Source organism: Liolophura sinensis, chromosome 10 (genome assembly GCF_032854445.1).
Source record: "Liolophura sinensis isolate JHLJ2023 chromosome 10, CUHK_Ljap_v2, whole genome shotgun sequence".
Taxonomy (NCBI): Eukaryota; Metazoa; Mollusca; class Polyplacophora; order Chitonida; family Chitonidae; genus Liolophura; species Liolophura sinensis.
The window spans coordinates 36,123,114-36,141,287 of NC_088304.1; the positions used below are offsets into that span (position 1 = coordinate 36,123,114).

Consider the following 18,174-nt stretch of genomic DNA (forward strand, 5'->3'; position numbering starts at 1 on the left):
ATGGTAGATAGGCGGGTTTTGCACGGCGGGGTACTGGTTGTTGACCAGCTGTTGCTCTTTTCTCGGTTTACATGCCGGCACACGTGATTTTGCTTTGTCTGGCTGCATGATTTTCCTGTCAATGGCAGATAAGAGCTTAGGACAAGAAATTGTCTAAATATCCGTTTACATACATGTGTGTTGTTGGAAGGCGGGTTTTGCACGACGGTGTAGCGTTTGTTCATCTTTTGCTCTCTTTAATTTATATTGCTTACACGCTTGGATTTTGGTTAGTTGAAGAACTGTAATGAACTTTCTTTTGCTAAAGGGTTCAGAAACGATTGCTGTTTGATGGTTGTGTTTATTAACGAAAGATGAATTTGTGTCAAAAAAGGAATTAACCGAAAAAGAGAGTGTTTAGTTTTTTTTTCAAATTATTTATGGCTTTATTATGCTCCTCGACACAAATGTGTTATGCAAACAGTCTTGGTGGACGAGGATGAAAACCCAAATTCTTAGTTGCCTTCAGTAAATCCAGTATTGAATTTCGTTATTGGTTATTGCTTTGTAAAGGTGAAAACATATTTTTAAAAGTCAGTTTTTGTTTTTCCAATACGATTAATACAAAGTGTGCAGCACCTTTTTTGTAATACTATTATACGTATAATTCTACATATCTGTTTAGAAATACATACAATTTCTGCTGTAAAGAAATAAATACATTAACGGATAGTCTATATTCCGCAGTCAACACGAAAACAAATTTTACCTTCTGCAATAAACAAATCACGTCACTAGTTTGGGTTCTGTGTTTTCGAACAAACATTTGGAGCCCGCCAAAATTTCATCGAATACTCGTTGTGTGTCCCTTTGGATGGTTTCCATTGCACTGGGAATTTTCCGTATCTTTGAAATATTTTCTACACAGTTCTTCATTGCCTCTGGTCCTGCGACTGGGCCTAGATCTGCTTTTGTCACCTCCTTTCGTAAAGAGTTCTCGTCGTTGAGTATGAGCTGTACGGATCTGTTGACGTTTGGAGCTCGATCCATGATGTCTTTCGTCAATTTGTTAGCTCTGTTAAACAGTTCCAGAGCAGAAATTACCACTTCCGGGCGCGGACCAGATTCTTTGCTTACTTCGTGTGCGTCGTAGTTTATCTGAATGCAATATTTACTTTTCCTTCCGACGGAGAGTTGAGCGTTTCCTGTAACATGAGCAAAGTTTATGAATGATTGATTGAATGGTGTATTCAAACACATTTTAGTGAACTACCGGACTTTGACTGGCAAATATTACAATGTCCCACATGTCAGGTACAGATTTGTTTATCTCGGAGAGAGCTCAATATGTACATAACTTTGGTAGAGGGCAAGCGTTTTAAGTGAGCTTTATTTGTGAACAGCAGGAAAGGAATAACCAGGCTGAGCAATTACTGTGCGCCTATATGAATCCATTTTCGATAATCGTAACTCAAGCGGAGTAACTACTATCCCTGTAGCCCCCTTTGTTCCGGAAACTGTGGCCTCAGATAACCGGGTACGCGTTTTAGTCGATCTTTGGTAACTAAAATCATGTCAGAAAGACGGGACGGCGATGCATTTTGGGGTCACATCATATATAGTGTTGGTGTCTGGAGGCATGAAAACAACTATCCCAGTCGGGACCACTTGGGGCCCGTTTTACAAACCCCACGTTGCGCTACGTCCACATAAGTACCATGAGGACGTAATACCAGCACAGCACTGGTCGCCATGGAAGTTAAGTGCACCTAACGTTACGCGTGATTTGATAAACGAGCCGCAGAAGCCGTTTATGCATCGGTTCTGGCCTTTCAGATAGAAGCGGGCGCCTTTTTTCTAATGATTTTGGTTGCTTAAATTTTGTCACGAGACTGTCGGAAAAAAATTGTCTATTTTCATTGAAACATCTTATTAATTTTGGGATGCTGTGTAAGTGGAACTATGCTGTCCCTGCCCTATAAGCGAGGGCCTTGGGCTTTCCTGAAGGCTGTAACCTTTCAGATAGCCGGAGACGTGTTTTAGCCGACTATAGCTTGTTTATTTTAGACAATCGCCTATATTTTGCTGTTTGTATAATCAGTCGTACTCGCTACAAAAAATTGCCTTAGTCAGTGACACGTAGCACAAGCTCTACACATGGATATGTTGAAATTTCATTGTATCATGTCATAAATTTCATATGCCGCTGTTTTTTAATTCATAATTATGGCGTCAACCGAGACAATGAGTTCTTGCCGTCGAAGCAGATGTTAAGCAGTTTAATACTATGGATTAGAAAAAGTTCTCTAACTTCATGTTCTTTGTAATGATATGGACGCTTAATATGTCGATTGTGGTTTTACGTTTCATTGAAGAAAGGCAATTCTTGTAGCTGGTATAGCTAATTTTTCAGAAAGCTGAATATAGTCAACTTGTTAAAAGAAACAAACTACAGATTCATAGTTATAAGGTGGGATGAGCAGCTAGGCCTTTCGTCGGCGCCTCATATACTTTTACGGTTTTGAGGTAGCGAAACTACCATCCGGCTGCCTAGGCCTGAGGCTACCCGGAAGTTCTGGCCTATCAGATAGCCGGAGGCACATTTCTAGACGAGCTTTGGTACCTTAACTCATGGTTTACCAATTGTGAGCTATAATTTACCTTCAGGGTTAATAATCACAGACCAATATCCAACACAACATAATCCACTACACTACTAGAGTTCGCATCATTGCCGACTTGATTGTTATATGCCACCATGCTCAGGAATGTTTCACTTGTGCAACTGTGGCCAGCATTGTGGGTGAAGAAACAGGAGTGTCCGTGTAAACCATTGATCCTGCATGGATAAGTCACTGACAAATTTTCCTCATGTGACGAGCAGACATGAACGCGATATTGGTTTAAGACAAAACAAGTGGTTTCCAGGCAACCCTGAACTGAGCAAATAGCCACACGAACTGTGAGGTTGGGGGTGTGGAGGAGGGATGGGATCTACAACCTCCCTGTCCATCTGAACCTACTCCTCGCTTGTCTAGGTAATTCAAAAGCGAGCGCCATACACACTCGCTCAAGACTGAAAGTCAAGGAATAATAAGATAAAATCAAGATCTTTTTTCTTAAAGCTAGATGTGCCCTTCATTTCCGGGATAGATTGCTTACCACATTTGTCCTTCATGGCCTGGATGCAGTCAGCCATGACAGGGATTCCAGCTGTGTCTGCCAGGAACAGCTCCTTAAAGTCGTGGATGATGGATCGTAGAGAGCGATGGTTGGCCAGCACTGTATTGTGAAGTCTCGCGTGGTCCTAAACAAAGACAAACACATGGACAGTAACACACTCAGGTCTAAGCCAGATTGACCGTTAATGTCTTATAAAACACGAGTACTACATCACCAGTTTGCGCACAAATCGTCATCGCAAAGCACTATTGAGCAATAGATTAGACAGCGTGGATCCGAACTATTTCATAAAGGAAAGGGGCCCTATTATTGTCTTCGTCCATTGAGTGGCAACTAGCATCTGGATTACAGTACGATGAAAGACGGAGAAAACAGGTATGAAGAACAACGTGTTGGTTGGGGAGCGTTGCTTTTAAATATCTCTTAATAGCGATATTCATATGTATATTAAACATGGTACTTGTTGCTGCCTCGCATTGCGCTAAACACTGAGATGTTAGCGCAAGAATACTGGACTGGTTGCCTCTGTGTCAGTATAATGTGACTGGGTAAGGTGTCATGTTTGGTGTCCTCGATATACTTTTGTGGCAGCAGCATTTTCGCCGCATGAACTCGCCCTGCCATAAGAAAACACAGTATATGCACATACACCTAATGACTCCCCGCCCTCATATAACCGAAAGATGTTTAAGTACGACGTAAAAATAACAGTGAAATATTCTTGATTACGGCGTGAAACACCAATCGAACAAATAAATAAATGTTTCGTTAAGCATGTTAGCACTGAGTTAAAGTCACACTGAATTTGATGTTGTTTGGCAGGTGTTTTACTGTGTACTGAAAAATATTTGACTGATACGACCAGCATTATGGTGGAAGGAAACTCACACCTCACGGATTACCGACAGACCTTACCACGTACGACCGGAGGTGGACGGCATGAGGTGGACTAAAACTCACAGTGACCGCATAAGTGAGATGCTCCTGCGTCACTGCGCCATGTTGGCACGCTACCCACCTCGGCCACAAAGTCATACTGGAAGAATAGTTCTTAAAATTCAGAGCGCTTTATTATTTTAGAATAACTTCCTGTTTTACCACTAAATAAGAGGCTTCTTATAGAGGCAAAAAATCAACTGTTTCCTGTAATTACCTTTCACAAAATATAAGCCTCATTTGTGCGAGATGGTTCATAACCGGCAATAAAGTTTGTGAACTTTATAATGCAGGCTGGTTTATAAATTTGTAAAATTTTAAATCATTCTAGCACTACCAATAGTACAGGCACAGGTCAGATATTAACTGAAATTCAATAACTTGTCATCTTGCTAAATACAGAAAATTTCACTTGATCAGTAAATATGGATTTTTGGCCATAAATCTCCGGTACGGCCTCTTTAAACCACGCTATGGGAACCCAGTTTATCTAAAGGAGGAAAGCATTTATTCTTTTAAAATGCTTTTGAGTCCTTTCTTACAATGAACCCAGACAAAAACATCTGGGGTTAACATGAACCAGGTATTGTCGATGTTGTTGAAAATGTCTAAAGTGTCACAAAAGCTGCACAGTAGGACTTTTTTACCTTTAGCGATAGAAGAGTTCGAACTCAAAACTTTCTACTGAAGCAAATGCGTGATTAATGCTGAACTCATTTCTCAGGAATCGAATACGTACAAGCTCAATGAAATCAACTGGTTTGTCAAGAACGGCCATGTGAGTTCTGCCACTTACCATAAGAGACTTGTCCAGGGTGCCAAGTGTCGTGGGCTCCAACTCTATATCTGCTAATTCCTCTACTGACGCCACTAATAATATAAACAGCACAACAAAAGCATATGTTAAGATAAAGACACACGAGTAGATTTGCCTTGTTAACATTTTCTTACACGACATCATGAGAATTGGCATTTGAATATCACAATACTGGGTTATCCTACTGCAGTTGTTTATTGTTTTTTTTTTTTGTCCACTGTGCACCTATATCATCTAACCACATTTGGCATTTCTCTGCCAGCGAGGTTGACGCAGCGGTAAAGGTTTCATAAACACATTGCTTTTACATACAAAGTGTAGGACAAGCTTACTCTTTCGATAGCCAGTGGTATTGCGGACCGCGTAAATCCGCCATAGAATTTTCAGCCAATCACTGTTCGTCCCTTATAAGTTTGCACTTTCTTCTTTCGAAGGAAATACATCTACGTTTGGATCTGATTCATTCCTTGACGTACCAACACGTGTGTGGCTCAACTGATCTGACGATGTACTACTGCTCGGTAAGTTAGTACCTTGTTAAATCATTTACCAGCTTCAATCGTGGAGCAATCATTGACGCAATATTAAACGTTAATTGCAATTTATTAGACGTCACTGGTCTAGAATTTCTCAAAATGCTGTGTTATCATCACATTTAACATACAATCACATTAAAACAATGCAAAGGGACCAGAATTCTGGGATGATTAATCCACCAGCAGAATCCTGGCCTATGCAGGAATTCAATATAATTAAAGACGCACAGCATAGAGAGTAAAACCAGATCAGCGATGACAGTGTGATAGCTGGCAAGTGGTCACACGTAAACGGTAAAATACGGTCTCTTGTCAGTTTACCTCAGTCAGGGTTTCGTTCTAAGTGTTCATGTAAATGTATAAATAGTAGCGATTTACACGCCCTTAGCACCACGGCTTAAGCAGAATTAGGTTTGAAAAAAATGTAGAGATGTTTATTGCAATTGATTAGACGTCACTGATATGGGCCAGCAAATCAAGGTAGATGATGGTGGACATGGGTAGCTTGATTAAATGAGGATGACAATTGGAGGAAATTGTCTTCATAGGTACGGTGTGCACTCTATTTTTCCCTACATGCTGCAGTCTATTCTGCTGTACCCCAGACTTGTGCCGTTGGACCAAAGACTCCCTTAGGCATGATCATGATTTTTGTCATGTAAATTAAATTATTAAATATCAAATGACATATGCGATGACAACACAACGCTTTAAGTAATTCTGGTTCAGTGATTTATAAAAGAAAAAGATTCCTTAAAATATAAGGAGTCATGACTGAATAGACCACTTAAAACATGCATACATATACTTTTATTTATTTTTTTAGATTTAAGACGTTGAAACATTTGAATTCCAAGGTGGGCTTTATGGGCCATACTATCAGAAGTTAGGAATTCTGACGTCAGAGAAAGTTTTGCCAACTCTAAAAACGACGCTGAAATGTTGGAATACCCTTGAGTAAAACATTACTGAAATAATGTTCCCAAAAATTCGTTTTTTCGGGGGAAAATGAGGGGGAAAACGTGATTTGACGTCAGAGTTCCTACATACCGTCAGTATGGCTTACAAAGCCCACCTCAGTATTCAACTATTTGAATACCTGTCAACACTCTTAAAAATATCTGAAAAAATAAAGATTTTTACGCATGGTTTCAGTTGTCAGTATGATGAACCTTACTTCAGTTTTAAGCTTTCTTTTACTTATTACATATTATACACATATACTCCTATATTTTCACCGGGGCCTCCGTGGCCGAGTGGTTTGGGGCGCAAGAGCGAGGTAATGACCCATGAGCCTCCCACCAATGCGGTCACTGTGAGTTCAAGTCCAGCTCATGCTGGCTTCTTTTCCCGCTGTACGTGGGAAACCTACGGATAGTCCCGGGTTTCCCACAGGTTTCTAGGTGGTTTTCTCGCACTATTATGTTGGCCGCCGTCGCATGAGTGAAAAACTCTTAAGAAGGGTGTAAAACACCAATCAAATATATATTTTTTCACCTAATTCTGCCTAAGCCATGGTGCTAGGGAAAATGTAAGTTGCTACTTTTCAAGCATGTAAATGTTCATTAACTTCTTTGATTGGTGTTTGACGTTTTGCTGAGGGTTTTTAAGTATTACAGGGTGTTTCACGTATCGCTGAGTGTTTCACGTATCGCTGAGTGGTTTACGTATCGCTGAGTGTTTCACGTTTTGCTGAGGGTTTTTAAGTATTACAGGGTGTTTCACGTATCGCTGAGTGTTTCACGTATCGCTGAGTGTTTCACGTATCGCTGAGTGTTTGACCTTTTGCTGAGGGTTTTTAAGTATTACTGAGTGTTTCACGTATCGCTGAGTGTTTGACGTTTTGCTGAGGGTTTTTAAGTATTACTGAGTGTTTCACGTATCGCTGAGTGTTTCACGTATCGCTGAGTGTTTCACGTATTACTGAGTGTTTCACGTATCGCTGAGTGTTTCACGTATCGCTGAGTGGTTTACGTATTACAGAGTGTTTCACGTATCGCTGAGTGTTTTACGTATTGCTGAGTGTTTTACGTATTACAGAGTGTTTCACGTATCGCTGAGTGTTTTACGTATTACTGAGTGTTTCACGTATCGCTGAGTGTTTCACGTATCGCTGAGTGGTTTACGTATTACAGAGTGTTTCACGTATCGCTGAGTGTTTTACGTATTGCTGAGTGTTTTACGTATTACAGAGTGTTTCACGTATCGCTGAGTGTTTCACGTATCGCTGAGTGGTTTACGTATCGCTGAGTGTTTCACGTATCGCTGAGTGTTTCACGTATCGCTGAGTGGTTTACGTATTACAGAGTGTTTCACGTATCGCTGAGTGGTTTACGTATTACTGAGAGTTTCACGTATTGCTTAGTGTTTTACGTACTGCTGAGTGTTTTACGCATTCCTGAGTGTTTTACGTATTACTGAGTGTTTTACGTATTACTGAGTGTTTTACGTATCGCTGAGTGTTTCACGTATTGCTTAGTGTTTTACGCATTGCTGAGTATAGGTATCGAGTAATTGGTTACACACATTAGACAATGATGACGTCACGTCACGTGAAAAGAACACGTGTAAATAGTGATAGGATCGCGTAGCTTGAATCTGAATTTATCGAGAACAGTTGAGATATGAGAAAGTCTCGAAGAACCACAACCTGAAATAGTCAAGCAGGGAGAAACCACAAATCATGACAGGTCTGTACAGCTGGAACCTAAAATACTCCAGAAAAGAGCAACTATAATTAATGACATATTACTGCAGAGCTGGGGCCATTATAATTCTCTTACCAAACGTTCGTTCCTTTTCTTGTCTTTTCTGCTTCCGGGCGGATTGAACTGGGTCATTAGCCACCTGAGCAATGGGCACTTGGGGTCGAGGGGTCGAGGGTGCCCCCTTAAGCAACGGTGTTGTCGCCTGAGGGTCGTCATTCTGAAAAAAATCCATAGCTGTATTCAAAATTACCACAATAATTGGAGTTTGCTAGGAGAATGCTTTCATCTCATCAATGAGGAACTCATAAAACTTACGCCAACCATTGCAAAACTGATTCAAAACTATGTGCTTTGTTTTTTGTGTACAGGAGGGTTTATGTCTGACAATTCAGCTATGTGCTTTGTTTTTGTGTACAGCAGGGTTCACGTCTGAGAATTCAGTGAATGGGTGTTCATAAAACACTTAGGTGATACACAAGCTTGGCAGCGTAGGAAAACAGAAAGCCACAAGTTTTAGTGTAATTTGGACATCATTTCAACCCGAGGATGGCCCAACCCTGCGGAACCGTAAAAGTGACATGCCCAGAAAGAGTGTAAATAGAAAAAAAATAACAACGAAACTTTCATTTATGTCTTTTTCACAAGACTTAATAAAGATTTCGGGACCACGAGATCAGACCAATAAAAAAACACAGTTATTGTGGTGCGCACGAGATCTTTGTTAGTCGTACGCAGAAATACATTTAATCTGAAGTACTGCTTTGTTTCAGTCACGACGGTATCCTAGTTCGCACTTTGAGAATATTTTACAAAAATGAAATTTACAACAATCATGTTTAGAGACAATTTAAAAAACATACAGACATCTAATTATTATAATGTGTCAAAACCATATTTATGTATTAATTTGGTTGGGACCTTTCCGGCGCCCAAGACATTTTTCGCGTAAAAATATTGTGCTTGTAGATATGTATCTTTTTTTATTTTTATATTTTTCACTGACTGCCTGAACCGCCCTTTAACGAGTACAATATTGCTATTTAAAATTCTTCAGCAAAGAATCACTAATGAAAAAAATCAATAAATAAATAATTTTCTAACACATTTATGACTTCATTTATCAACTGATAAAGCCTTGTGGTCATCTGGTCGTACTTGTAGCGATTTCGAACTCTTTGTGCGACATAACTAGACATCGAACCCGGGCTCCTAGTCTTGGCAATACAGTATAGGGTTGAGCTTTATATCTCGTTAGATGGCGGCCACTCAGAAAATTTACTAATTACTTGCACAATTATATCCAACTGTCCCATAGCACATGAAAATAAAAAAGAAAGATTAGGTATTATCTCTCGTAGATGATGCAAATTAGTTACCTGTTCCCAGTTTCGCGTGACCTGCCCTACGTAATGTTCACGTGACCTGTCCTGCGTAATGTCCACGTGCCCGTGGTTGTAATGACAAGCACGCGATGGGATCACAGCCTTATAAATAGCCTACCTTGGCGAGTATGCTATACCTAAAACACTCATCAGTAAATAGCCATATTTCTGTCATACAGGTTAAGATCTAAACGTCTACACTGACATGTGTTGGAGACAGTATTTGTATATGTATATATTTTAAATAGCCTACCTTGGCGAGTACGCTATACCTAAAACACTCATCAGTAAATAGCCATATTTCTGTCATACAGGTTAAGATCTAAACGTCTACACTGACATGTGTCGGAGACAGTATTTGTATATGTATATATTTTAAATAGCCTACCTTGGCGAGTACGCTATACCTAAAACACTCATCAGTAAATAGCCATATTTCTGTCATACAGGTTAAGATCTAAACGTCTACACTGACATGTGTCGGAGACAGTATTTGTATATGTATATATTTTAAATAGCCTACCTTGGCGAGTATGCTATACCTAAAACACTCATCAGTAAATAGCCATATTTCTGTCATACAGGTTAAGATCTAAACGTCTACATTGACATGTGTCGGAGACAGTATTTGTATATGTATATATTTTAAATAGCCTACCTTGGCGAGTACGCTATACCTAAAACACTCATCAGTAAACAGCCATATTTCTGTCATACAGGTTAAGATCTAAACGTCTACATTGACATGTCTCGGAGACAGCATTCGTATATGTATATATTTTAAATAGCCTACCTTGGCGAGTACGCTATATCTAAAACACTCATCAGTAGATAGCCATATTTCTGTCATACAGGTTAAGATCTAAACGTCTACATTGACATGTGTCGGAGACAGCATTCGTATATGTATATATTTTAAATAGCCTACCTTGGCGAGTACGCTATACCTAAAACACTCATCAGTAAATAGCCATATTTCTGTCATACAGGTTAAGATCTAAACGTCTACACTGACATGTGTCGGAGACAGTAATTGTATATGTATATATTTTAAATAGCCTACCTTGGCGAGTACGCTTTATCTAAAACACTCATCAGTAAATAAGATGTAAACGTCTACATTGACACGTGTCGGAGACAGTATTTGTATATGTATATATTTTAAATAGCCTACCTTGGCGAGTATGCTATACCTAAAACACTCATCAGTAAATAGCCATATTTCTGTCATACAGGTTAAGATCTAAACGTCTACATTGACATGTGTTGGAGACAGTATTTGTATATGTATATATTTTTTTATATTGATTTTGACTATACTGAGAGTCAACAAGCGATGGCTCTGGTTCTATGTGGGTGTTCCCCGTTCGGTCCGTCTCACTTGTCACGTTATATACACAAGCCTTGTTAAACATGGGCAAGTGTGTTTTGATAGATGTAGGAATACTGTAATCATACATGTATCCTTACAATCAGAGTTTTGGTGACGCATTGTCATATATTAACCTTGATTATTGGAGTTAGATATACATTGGTTTCGACTTGTAAAGTAGGAAGACTGCTTATCCATGACGTATATGACATACATGAGTTTTAGACTACACTATGAGTTGTGAAACGGCTATTTGGGTACCGCCTATCCCAGTGATACAAAAGCGGCGTAGAGTTGGTAGCTAGCATTGCAGCTCTGTAATTTGTACTGTATTGGTGTTCGGTGTTGTTGGAGTATAGGCCTATCCGTGTATTTATGGTTGTGGTGTCCATGGATTGGTTTTTGGCGGATGCAGTGCTTGATGAGTTGACGGGTACATGTATAGCTGTAATCGGAGTTGGCTTCAGGTACGACGTGTTAGGAATTGTACTAAAACATAATGCGATTGTTATAATTATTTCTTGATATTTGCCGATTACGGCAGACAGTATCTTCATACTTACAATTACCATTCCGCTATTTATGTTATAAAATGTTTGTCTTCGTTTTGTTACGGGTGTAAACGTACTGGAATTTCAAAATTCTATTAAATTTATTATTTTAGTCTAACATTCTCATCAGCTACCATCCATTTATCTTCGATGTTGCATCTGATTGTATTGTGTTTGTTTCAGGGGTTTTTATTATACCTTAATGGCATAAAACTGCAATATTCGTAACCCTGGCGTTCTCTCCTTCAATGGAGGCTCACGCGTCAGCGACATCCGACACATGCAACTGTATACTGTATGGGGTTTTCTTTCCACGACGATTACATGATAACATGCTACATGCTCGATTCGAAACACCACCCACTGACTACTGTATTTTCACAGATTACATAAATATATTTATAATTTATACGAAACCCGGATTCGCCACATAAATCTGCTTGATCGGAACAAGATTACATGCAAAGGGAAGTTTTCTTACATACACGGTGTTATCTTTTATGACACTCCACCCAATTGGCGAAGGACCCTGAGAGCGCATGTACACAGGCTAGATCAGTCGGTAGGCCATCGGAGGCCGAGCTAGTATAGCCTGTATGTACCTGTGAATATATATCTGTGTTAAGGCTCACACACAAAGCTATCAAATAATAGGGTAGTATGCCACGCTAAGGATTAAATGTACACATTGCCATGCAGTCAATAGCTAGGACTTGTCAAACTGACCCTACAACTCGGGCCAATACATGCAAGTCTCTATGCAACTGAATTTAGATATTCAATGAATTTTTATTCCAAACGTGTAAGTTACACTGGCCTTTAATTGTCACCAGTATAAAAGTGTACCCCTATACGGTGCAGAGTATTTTAGAGGGTAATAAACACGTATGTTTGCTCTGAACACAGCACTTCGTGGTCACGTCAGTGGCATTGCATCTAAAGTAAACTTCAAGCTTACTGATATAATAATTAATGAATTGGTTACTGTGTCTTTTTATTGCGACGCATCGATAGTAAATAAACCCAGGAAACTGTATCTTGAAAAAAGCTGATAACGTTATCTAGTTTGGAAACAACAATGCTACAATCCGAACTATTCGCTCGGCTGGTATATAAATGTTAAGCATGTGAACTTCTTCCATGTATAGTCACGCAGTTATGTGAGCCATGTAGTGAAATGCAGTACTACATTTTGGCCATACAAACCACAGGCAAGGAATTTAAACGTAACTTATTCAGTATTCAATTAGGTAGGCCTACATATTTCTGTTAACAGGCAGAAGTGCCCAGTTACTAGTGATACACACGAGACTTTCTTACCTGCTGGGCAGAGAGACAGGAACAGATGCATCCCATTTTTCACATGACTGTCACATGGCTCTATGCCAGCTTTCGGTCCCACTTCGGCAAATCTCGGTCATGTCCGCTGCGAGCAGAGATAACAAGCGTCACTTACATGTTTAGTATATGTTAACATGAACTCACGCAGGGCGATGTTCACCTTTAGTGCGTGTTATCGTTCTGTCGAGGTCAAACTGTTCCTGCTCTAACCACATGTGTAGCCTTTCACCACTGGAGAACAGTATTCAAATCCATCTCCAACAGGTTAGCCTCTCCACACAGTTATTGTCTACAAATGTTAGGTCTACGTGCAATAGCTGCCTGGTCTCAAATTAGAACTGAAGAAATATCCGGTCCAATCGAATTCTTACTTCGGTGATCTGGGAAGTCAAGTCTTCTCTTTCACTCCGTTGTATGCTGAAACGACAGTTCTGATTGGCTGTATGGTTTGACAATTTTCAGAGTCACTGTACGTACTTGTAAGAGCTAGCGGGCAACAGGTAGCCTACTACAGACAGCAGCTACACCATCCGCGGCAACCATACAATAGTTATTGTGCAATCGAACTGCTTGTATTCATCTACGTCTACACGTGTTAAACCTTTAATATGCAAAACGTCACACGGTGTCACAATTCGGTGATAGTATTCATAAATTTCTATATCTATCCATGCTTCATGGGGAAATGTAAGTCTGTGTTCAGTGGCAACCTGATGTGGCGTCACTAGCTGGTGTCTGTTTCATGAAGGTCACTCAATAGCTATGTTTGCCCTTAACCACCATGGCGACGTATATTGTTGAGGCATGAAGTGCACTTAGCTAAAGGCTACTTAACATTACGTATGATTCATGAAAAAGACCCTACGTCACAATTAGAGCATGGTCAGAAAAGACCGTAAAATCCTATAATTCAGATGCTTTTTATCCCGCTGAAATGAATGTAAAAAAATAATATAAACGACTTTCATGGACAGTGCTAATGGTCTGTCCCCAGACATATTGTTCGTTAGTGTTTTCTTGGCCGTTAAGTTTACCTTTCAACTGGAGAGTTGTTTCAGTTCCAGACTCGAACAGGGGATACTATAACCGCCACGTGCTGTCATGAGGGTTTCGCTGGTACAAATGATTAAAGTGTCGCTAACCCTATCGCTACCACGCTGAGGTTTATCAGCTACCCAAGAAAAGGTTGGTTTATTTCGAGCATTCATTTTGCTTCACCCCTAATTTCTTGGTACGGCGTCAGACACCACTCATTCCATCATGTAGTCAGTGTTTTCAGGACGTTAGTGGCAATAAACTGTCGACAGCAGTGGTATAATCCATTTAACGTGGTTTGACTTGAAGTCTGCTGGAGATCATTCGTGTTCACTGATTTTATGGCAACAAAATCTGCACGTCACCTCTGATATAATCGACCGCCATAAAAGGAAAAACTCTACAGAATAGCTTTAAACAGCTTAAATATCAATTTGAATAAATCACATAAAATTAATGCTATTTATTTCAAAATCTTCAGCTCCGAATTACATAGTTGTAACATAATACGACCCCTGAAACCATCCAGAGGATCAGACAGAACCGTATTGCACATGTTCATCTGCACAAGTTTTTGCATATACACCATAAAAACTAGACAACATGCCATCACTCACATATAAAAAAATTGCTTATTATTCTGTGGTGAAAAAAGGTCTTCCTGATCGCTTTCATCGTAGAAACATCTTGCATAGGTATCTGGAGGCAATCAACATGCAACATGTTACAATCAACATGCAACATGCTACACAGATTTCCTCTCATGGAATACAACAATAAACTTCACATATATTATAAAACTAACTAAACAACGACTGTCTCGTTGAGAATCTACATACCTAGTGATAACTATAATGTCAGGATGTAGCATGTATATGTTAACTTACCAAGGTATATGACATATGACACAGTCGGATTCAAGCTTTTAACAGTTTAGGTCCATACACACTGTGCAACATTAGTCTTGCATGTCTTAGGAGAAAAACTCTGTAAAAATAGGCTACATGCATGTCTTCACATTCATAATACAAGACAAAGTCTCGATTAAGGACTACCTCTAGATAAAGGTTACCAAAAAGGTACTGTAAACAGCAAAGCGACAATAACCGAATACAAAGATTTGATATGAAGAAAGGAATACAACAAATTAAAGATATATCGCTGTTTGCTTTCATGCTTGTTGACTTTGGCATATCTGCTTAACATAAATTAACACTACAAAAGCAATAACGTCAATACCAGAGCTTTGTTTCTACGCATACAAAACATCGAACATAAATGACATCTGGTAAGGCGGACGTTCATGTATATATGGGGCCAACATTCATTTATTTACTATTTATTTAATTAGCGCTTTACGCCGTACGCAAGAATATTTCACTTATACCATGGCGGCCAGCGCAATAGTAGGAAGAATCCTGGCAGACCCTAAGGGCGACACATAACCATCAGCTGGTTTACCCATATTAAGGTTACCCATTCCCATGCCACAAGCACACTTGTATACGGTTACTTGTAGCTTAGCTCTAGTCTTCCAAGACCTTTAAGTACATTATTACCTCTTAAACTTCTGGGCTCTGCTTCACAAAAGTTCTTTTGCCTAAGCAATGTAATACCATACTCACGACATGTCTGACCAAAGTTTTGCCGAGAAGAAGACACCATTTTGGATTTAGGCAAAAAACTGTTGACTTCAGCAATTTATTGGACTTGGAAGTTTTGTAAAGCAAGACTGCCCGACCCTTGGGAATATCCCAGACAAAGACCACACTGTTCAACATTTTCTGCAGGATTTCTTTTGTCCTATAACATTCCTCTTCTTCAATGTTACATGTATGGTTAGCATTTGGAGGATTTTACATTTAACAATACAGAGTATAGGTTTTACCATTTTCTACTACTTTATTATTTCACATGCACAATACTTAAGATGCCAACACAACATGAAAGTCATTATGCTGAAATGTAGAAACAAAAACAACTCCTATGATCACATGATCAGTTTAAATGCAGTTGGTATGTGAGCTCTAACTCTTCAACCTTTTCGTATGTTTGCTTTTCTATTCAAGCATACTCCAACAAAACCACCGTAATTTTGTCTCCAAAATCAAATTAAAAATATGCATAAATTGGGATGAAAATTGTCCTTTCATTTGTGAAAAGGCTGAGGAATTTGGAGACAGTGTGCATGTACATTTCTATCCTTTTAGAAAAAAACAAAACAGGTACATATAAAAGCATACCCTGTAACCCAGGCCATGTGGGTATTGCAAGGGTAAACTGTAAATTCATGGACAATAATATAATAGTAATAATTAAAAATAATTTTAAAAAGTTCTGAAAAACCTTGTCTTTAACAGTGTTGATTTGAGAGTAATTTATAAGAAATACAGGCATAAAATGGTCAGAAACAGAAGTGCTTTGAAATGACAATACTGTAGAAGAGACAAAAATGACATGAAATTTTTCAAATGATGATTTGGATGTGTTACACACCGACAATGTAGAAAAATGTTGACTGATGTCCACAATACTTGTGTAAAAATAATGTAAAGCATGAAATCTAAAAATAAATACATGTACAAACTCAATTTGAAAATAGTGGTAATGATAGTGGAGATTATGATGGTGGAGATGATGGCGAGGTCTAGAACACAGTCATTCAACGAAACAATGAAATCGTCAAAAACACACCAGATATTCCCTGGGAACCTCAGGCAAATTGACAGAATACAAACAGTGTAGCCAACATGTTACCTGCACTTTCTAAATCATGTTAAACAAAACAAAAGCAGTTTGTGCATAAAATTAAAAAGACGATTTTTTAATTGAGCAATAAATAGGAATTAACCTGTACACTCAGGCTAGTAAAAAAATTATTTTGAAATAAGGGCACTTTACGAACAATGATTCTAGATTTATTTGGGGCCCTCGTCCTTAACACTTACTGCCCTCCCTAAGAATTGTCAACCTTTGGAACCAATCGGTCCCTGACATATTTCAAACTCCTTTGTATATTAAAAGGAGATGGTTGTTAGAAAATCGATAGTAAAAATGTTTTCTTTATTGAAGATTTATGTGCACAAATATTTGAACCTCTGCATCTGGCATAGGACAGGTATTTATTCTGAAGCCAGTATCTTACCTTTGAAATAACTGATGATCATTACATGAAAGTACCAATCATGCAAGAAATACAATACACTTTCAATAATACCATGCAGTTGATATATATAAAAATTTGATTTTCTTGTTTTCTGATTTACTGGAGCTCACATATTTCAGAAATTTTTTTTTAAAAAAAGTTGCACAGAAGAAATTCTTTGGGACAACACAAGTTTGGAAAATAAATGAGACAAACAGTTAAGTCACTTCTTTCTAAAACAAAACAAAAAGACCACAAAAACAGCTCAATGTGAAAATTTCAGACTTTTTGAGCGACTTTCAAATGACATTTGATTTAACAAGTTTTTCTGCACAGACTTGGGTAAGAGCGAATGTCTCCAGACTACTGAACTACATATTCTATTCAGTAAACAGTTTTGACATATTTGAGACATATCAAAGATGTAAAGCCTCAATGTGATGTTCCGAAGACACCAATTACAGTAACAACAACAACAACTGACCATCAACAATTTGTTGGCATACAAGTCCATTAATGTAAAATTTAGCCCTAGGTATTTTTTTTTTCAGAGAAGATGTACATATGAGACACTACCTACAGGTAATACGTATGTACAGATACATCCTTGTCAAATCTTTTCTCCTATAAGAAAAAGTTCTAATACACCTGAGTCCAAGCCACATGTATTGTCTGTGCGTGTAATGACTAGAAAAATCACTCATGATTGTCTGTTGGACACTGAGTCAGTTTGTCTGTCTGCATTCCTGAAAGATGCTGATTACCATGTCTGTTGGATAGGGAGTCTGTTTGTCTGTCTGCATTCCTTGGAGACACTGACCATCATGTCTGTCAGACAGTGGGTCTGCTTTTCTTTTAGACCTGCATTCCTTGGAAACATTGATTATCCTGTCTGTCAGACAGTGAGTCGGTTCCTTTAGTATTCCTTTAGTTCATACGCACCAAAGACATCAGACAAGACATAGTATTTTTCTATCCAGTTCATCCAATTACTAATGACACGGCTCTGAATAATTATTTTTCTATCTGAAGATTTCATCATGCTGCCTTTCACAGAACAAACTCACACCTTCTATGAGCAATAAAGCTGAACATTTCATTTTTCTTTTTTTTTTGGTCAGCTAGTGATTCACAGATGTGAAGGAATCACATACATATAACTTCTGGCACCCAAAATCAAGGCATCAGA

The 18,174-nt window shown here is 38.8% G+C and overlaps 1 protein-coding gene across 1 annotated transcript; it reads right to left on the minus strand.

Annotated features, from left to right (window-relative positions):
- Nucleotides 1–427: 427 nt before the first annotated feature.
- Nucleotides 428–13,097, minus strand: LOC135476809 (uncharacterized). The gene is made up of 5 exons (XM_064756940.1): nucleotides 12,785–13,097; nucleotides 8,235–8,376; nucleotides 4,895–4,968; nucleotides 3,142–3,286; nucleotides 428–1,184 (listed from the first exon to the last, which is right to left on the minus strand). Exons 1-5 carry the CDS (start codon nucleotides 12,818–12,820, stop codon nucleotides 766–768), a joined length of 816 nt encoding a protein of 271 aa, XP_064613010.1. The 5' UTR covers nucleotides 12,821–13,097; the 3' UTR covers nucleotides 428–765.
- Between the last annotated feature and the right edge of the window lie 5,077 nt (nucleotides 13,098–18,174).

Excerpts from the sequence above, each read along its gene's own strand:
- LOC135476809 (XM_064756940.1), bottom strand. The coding sequence starts at position 12,820 with ATGGGATGCATCTGTTCCTGTCTCTCTGCCCAGCAG. Across the intron at positions 3,287-4,894 it reads CCCTGGACAAGTCTCTTATG|GACCACGCGAGACTTCACAA; the intron begins GTAAGTGGCAGA and ends GTCTTTGTTTAG. Across the intron at positions 1,185-3,141 it reads GGCCATGAAGGACAAATGTG|GAAACGCTCAACTCTCCGTC; the intron begins GTAAGCAATCTA and ends CTCATGTTACAG.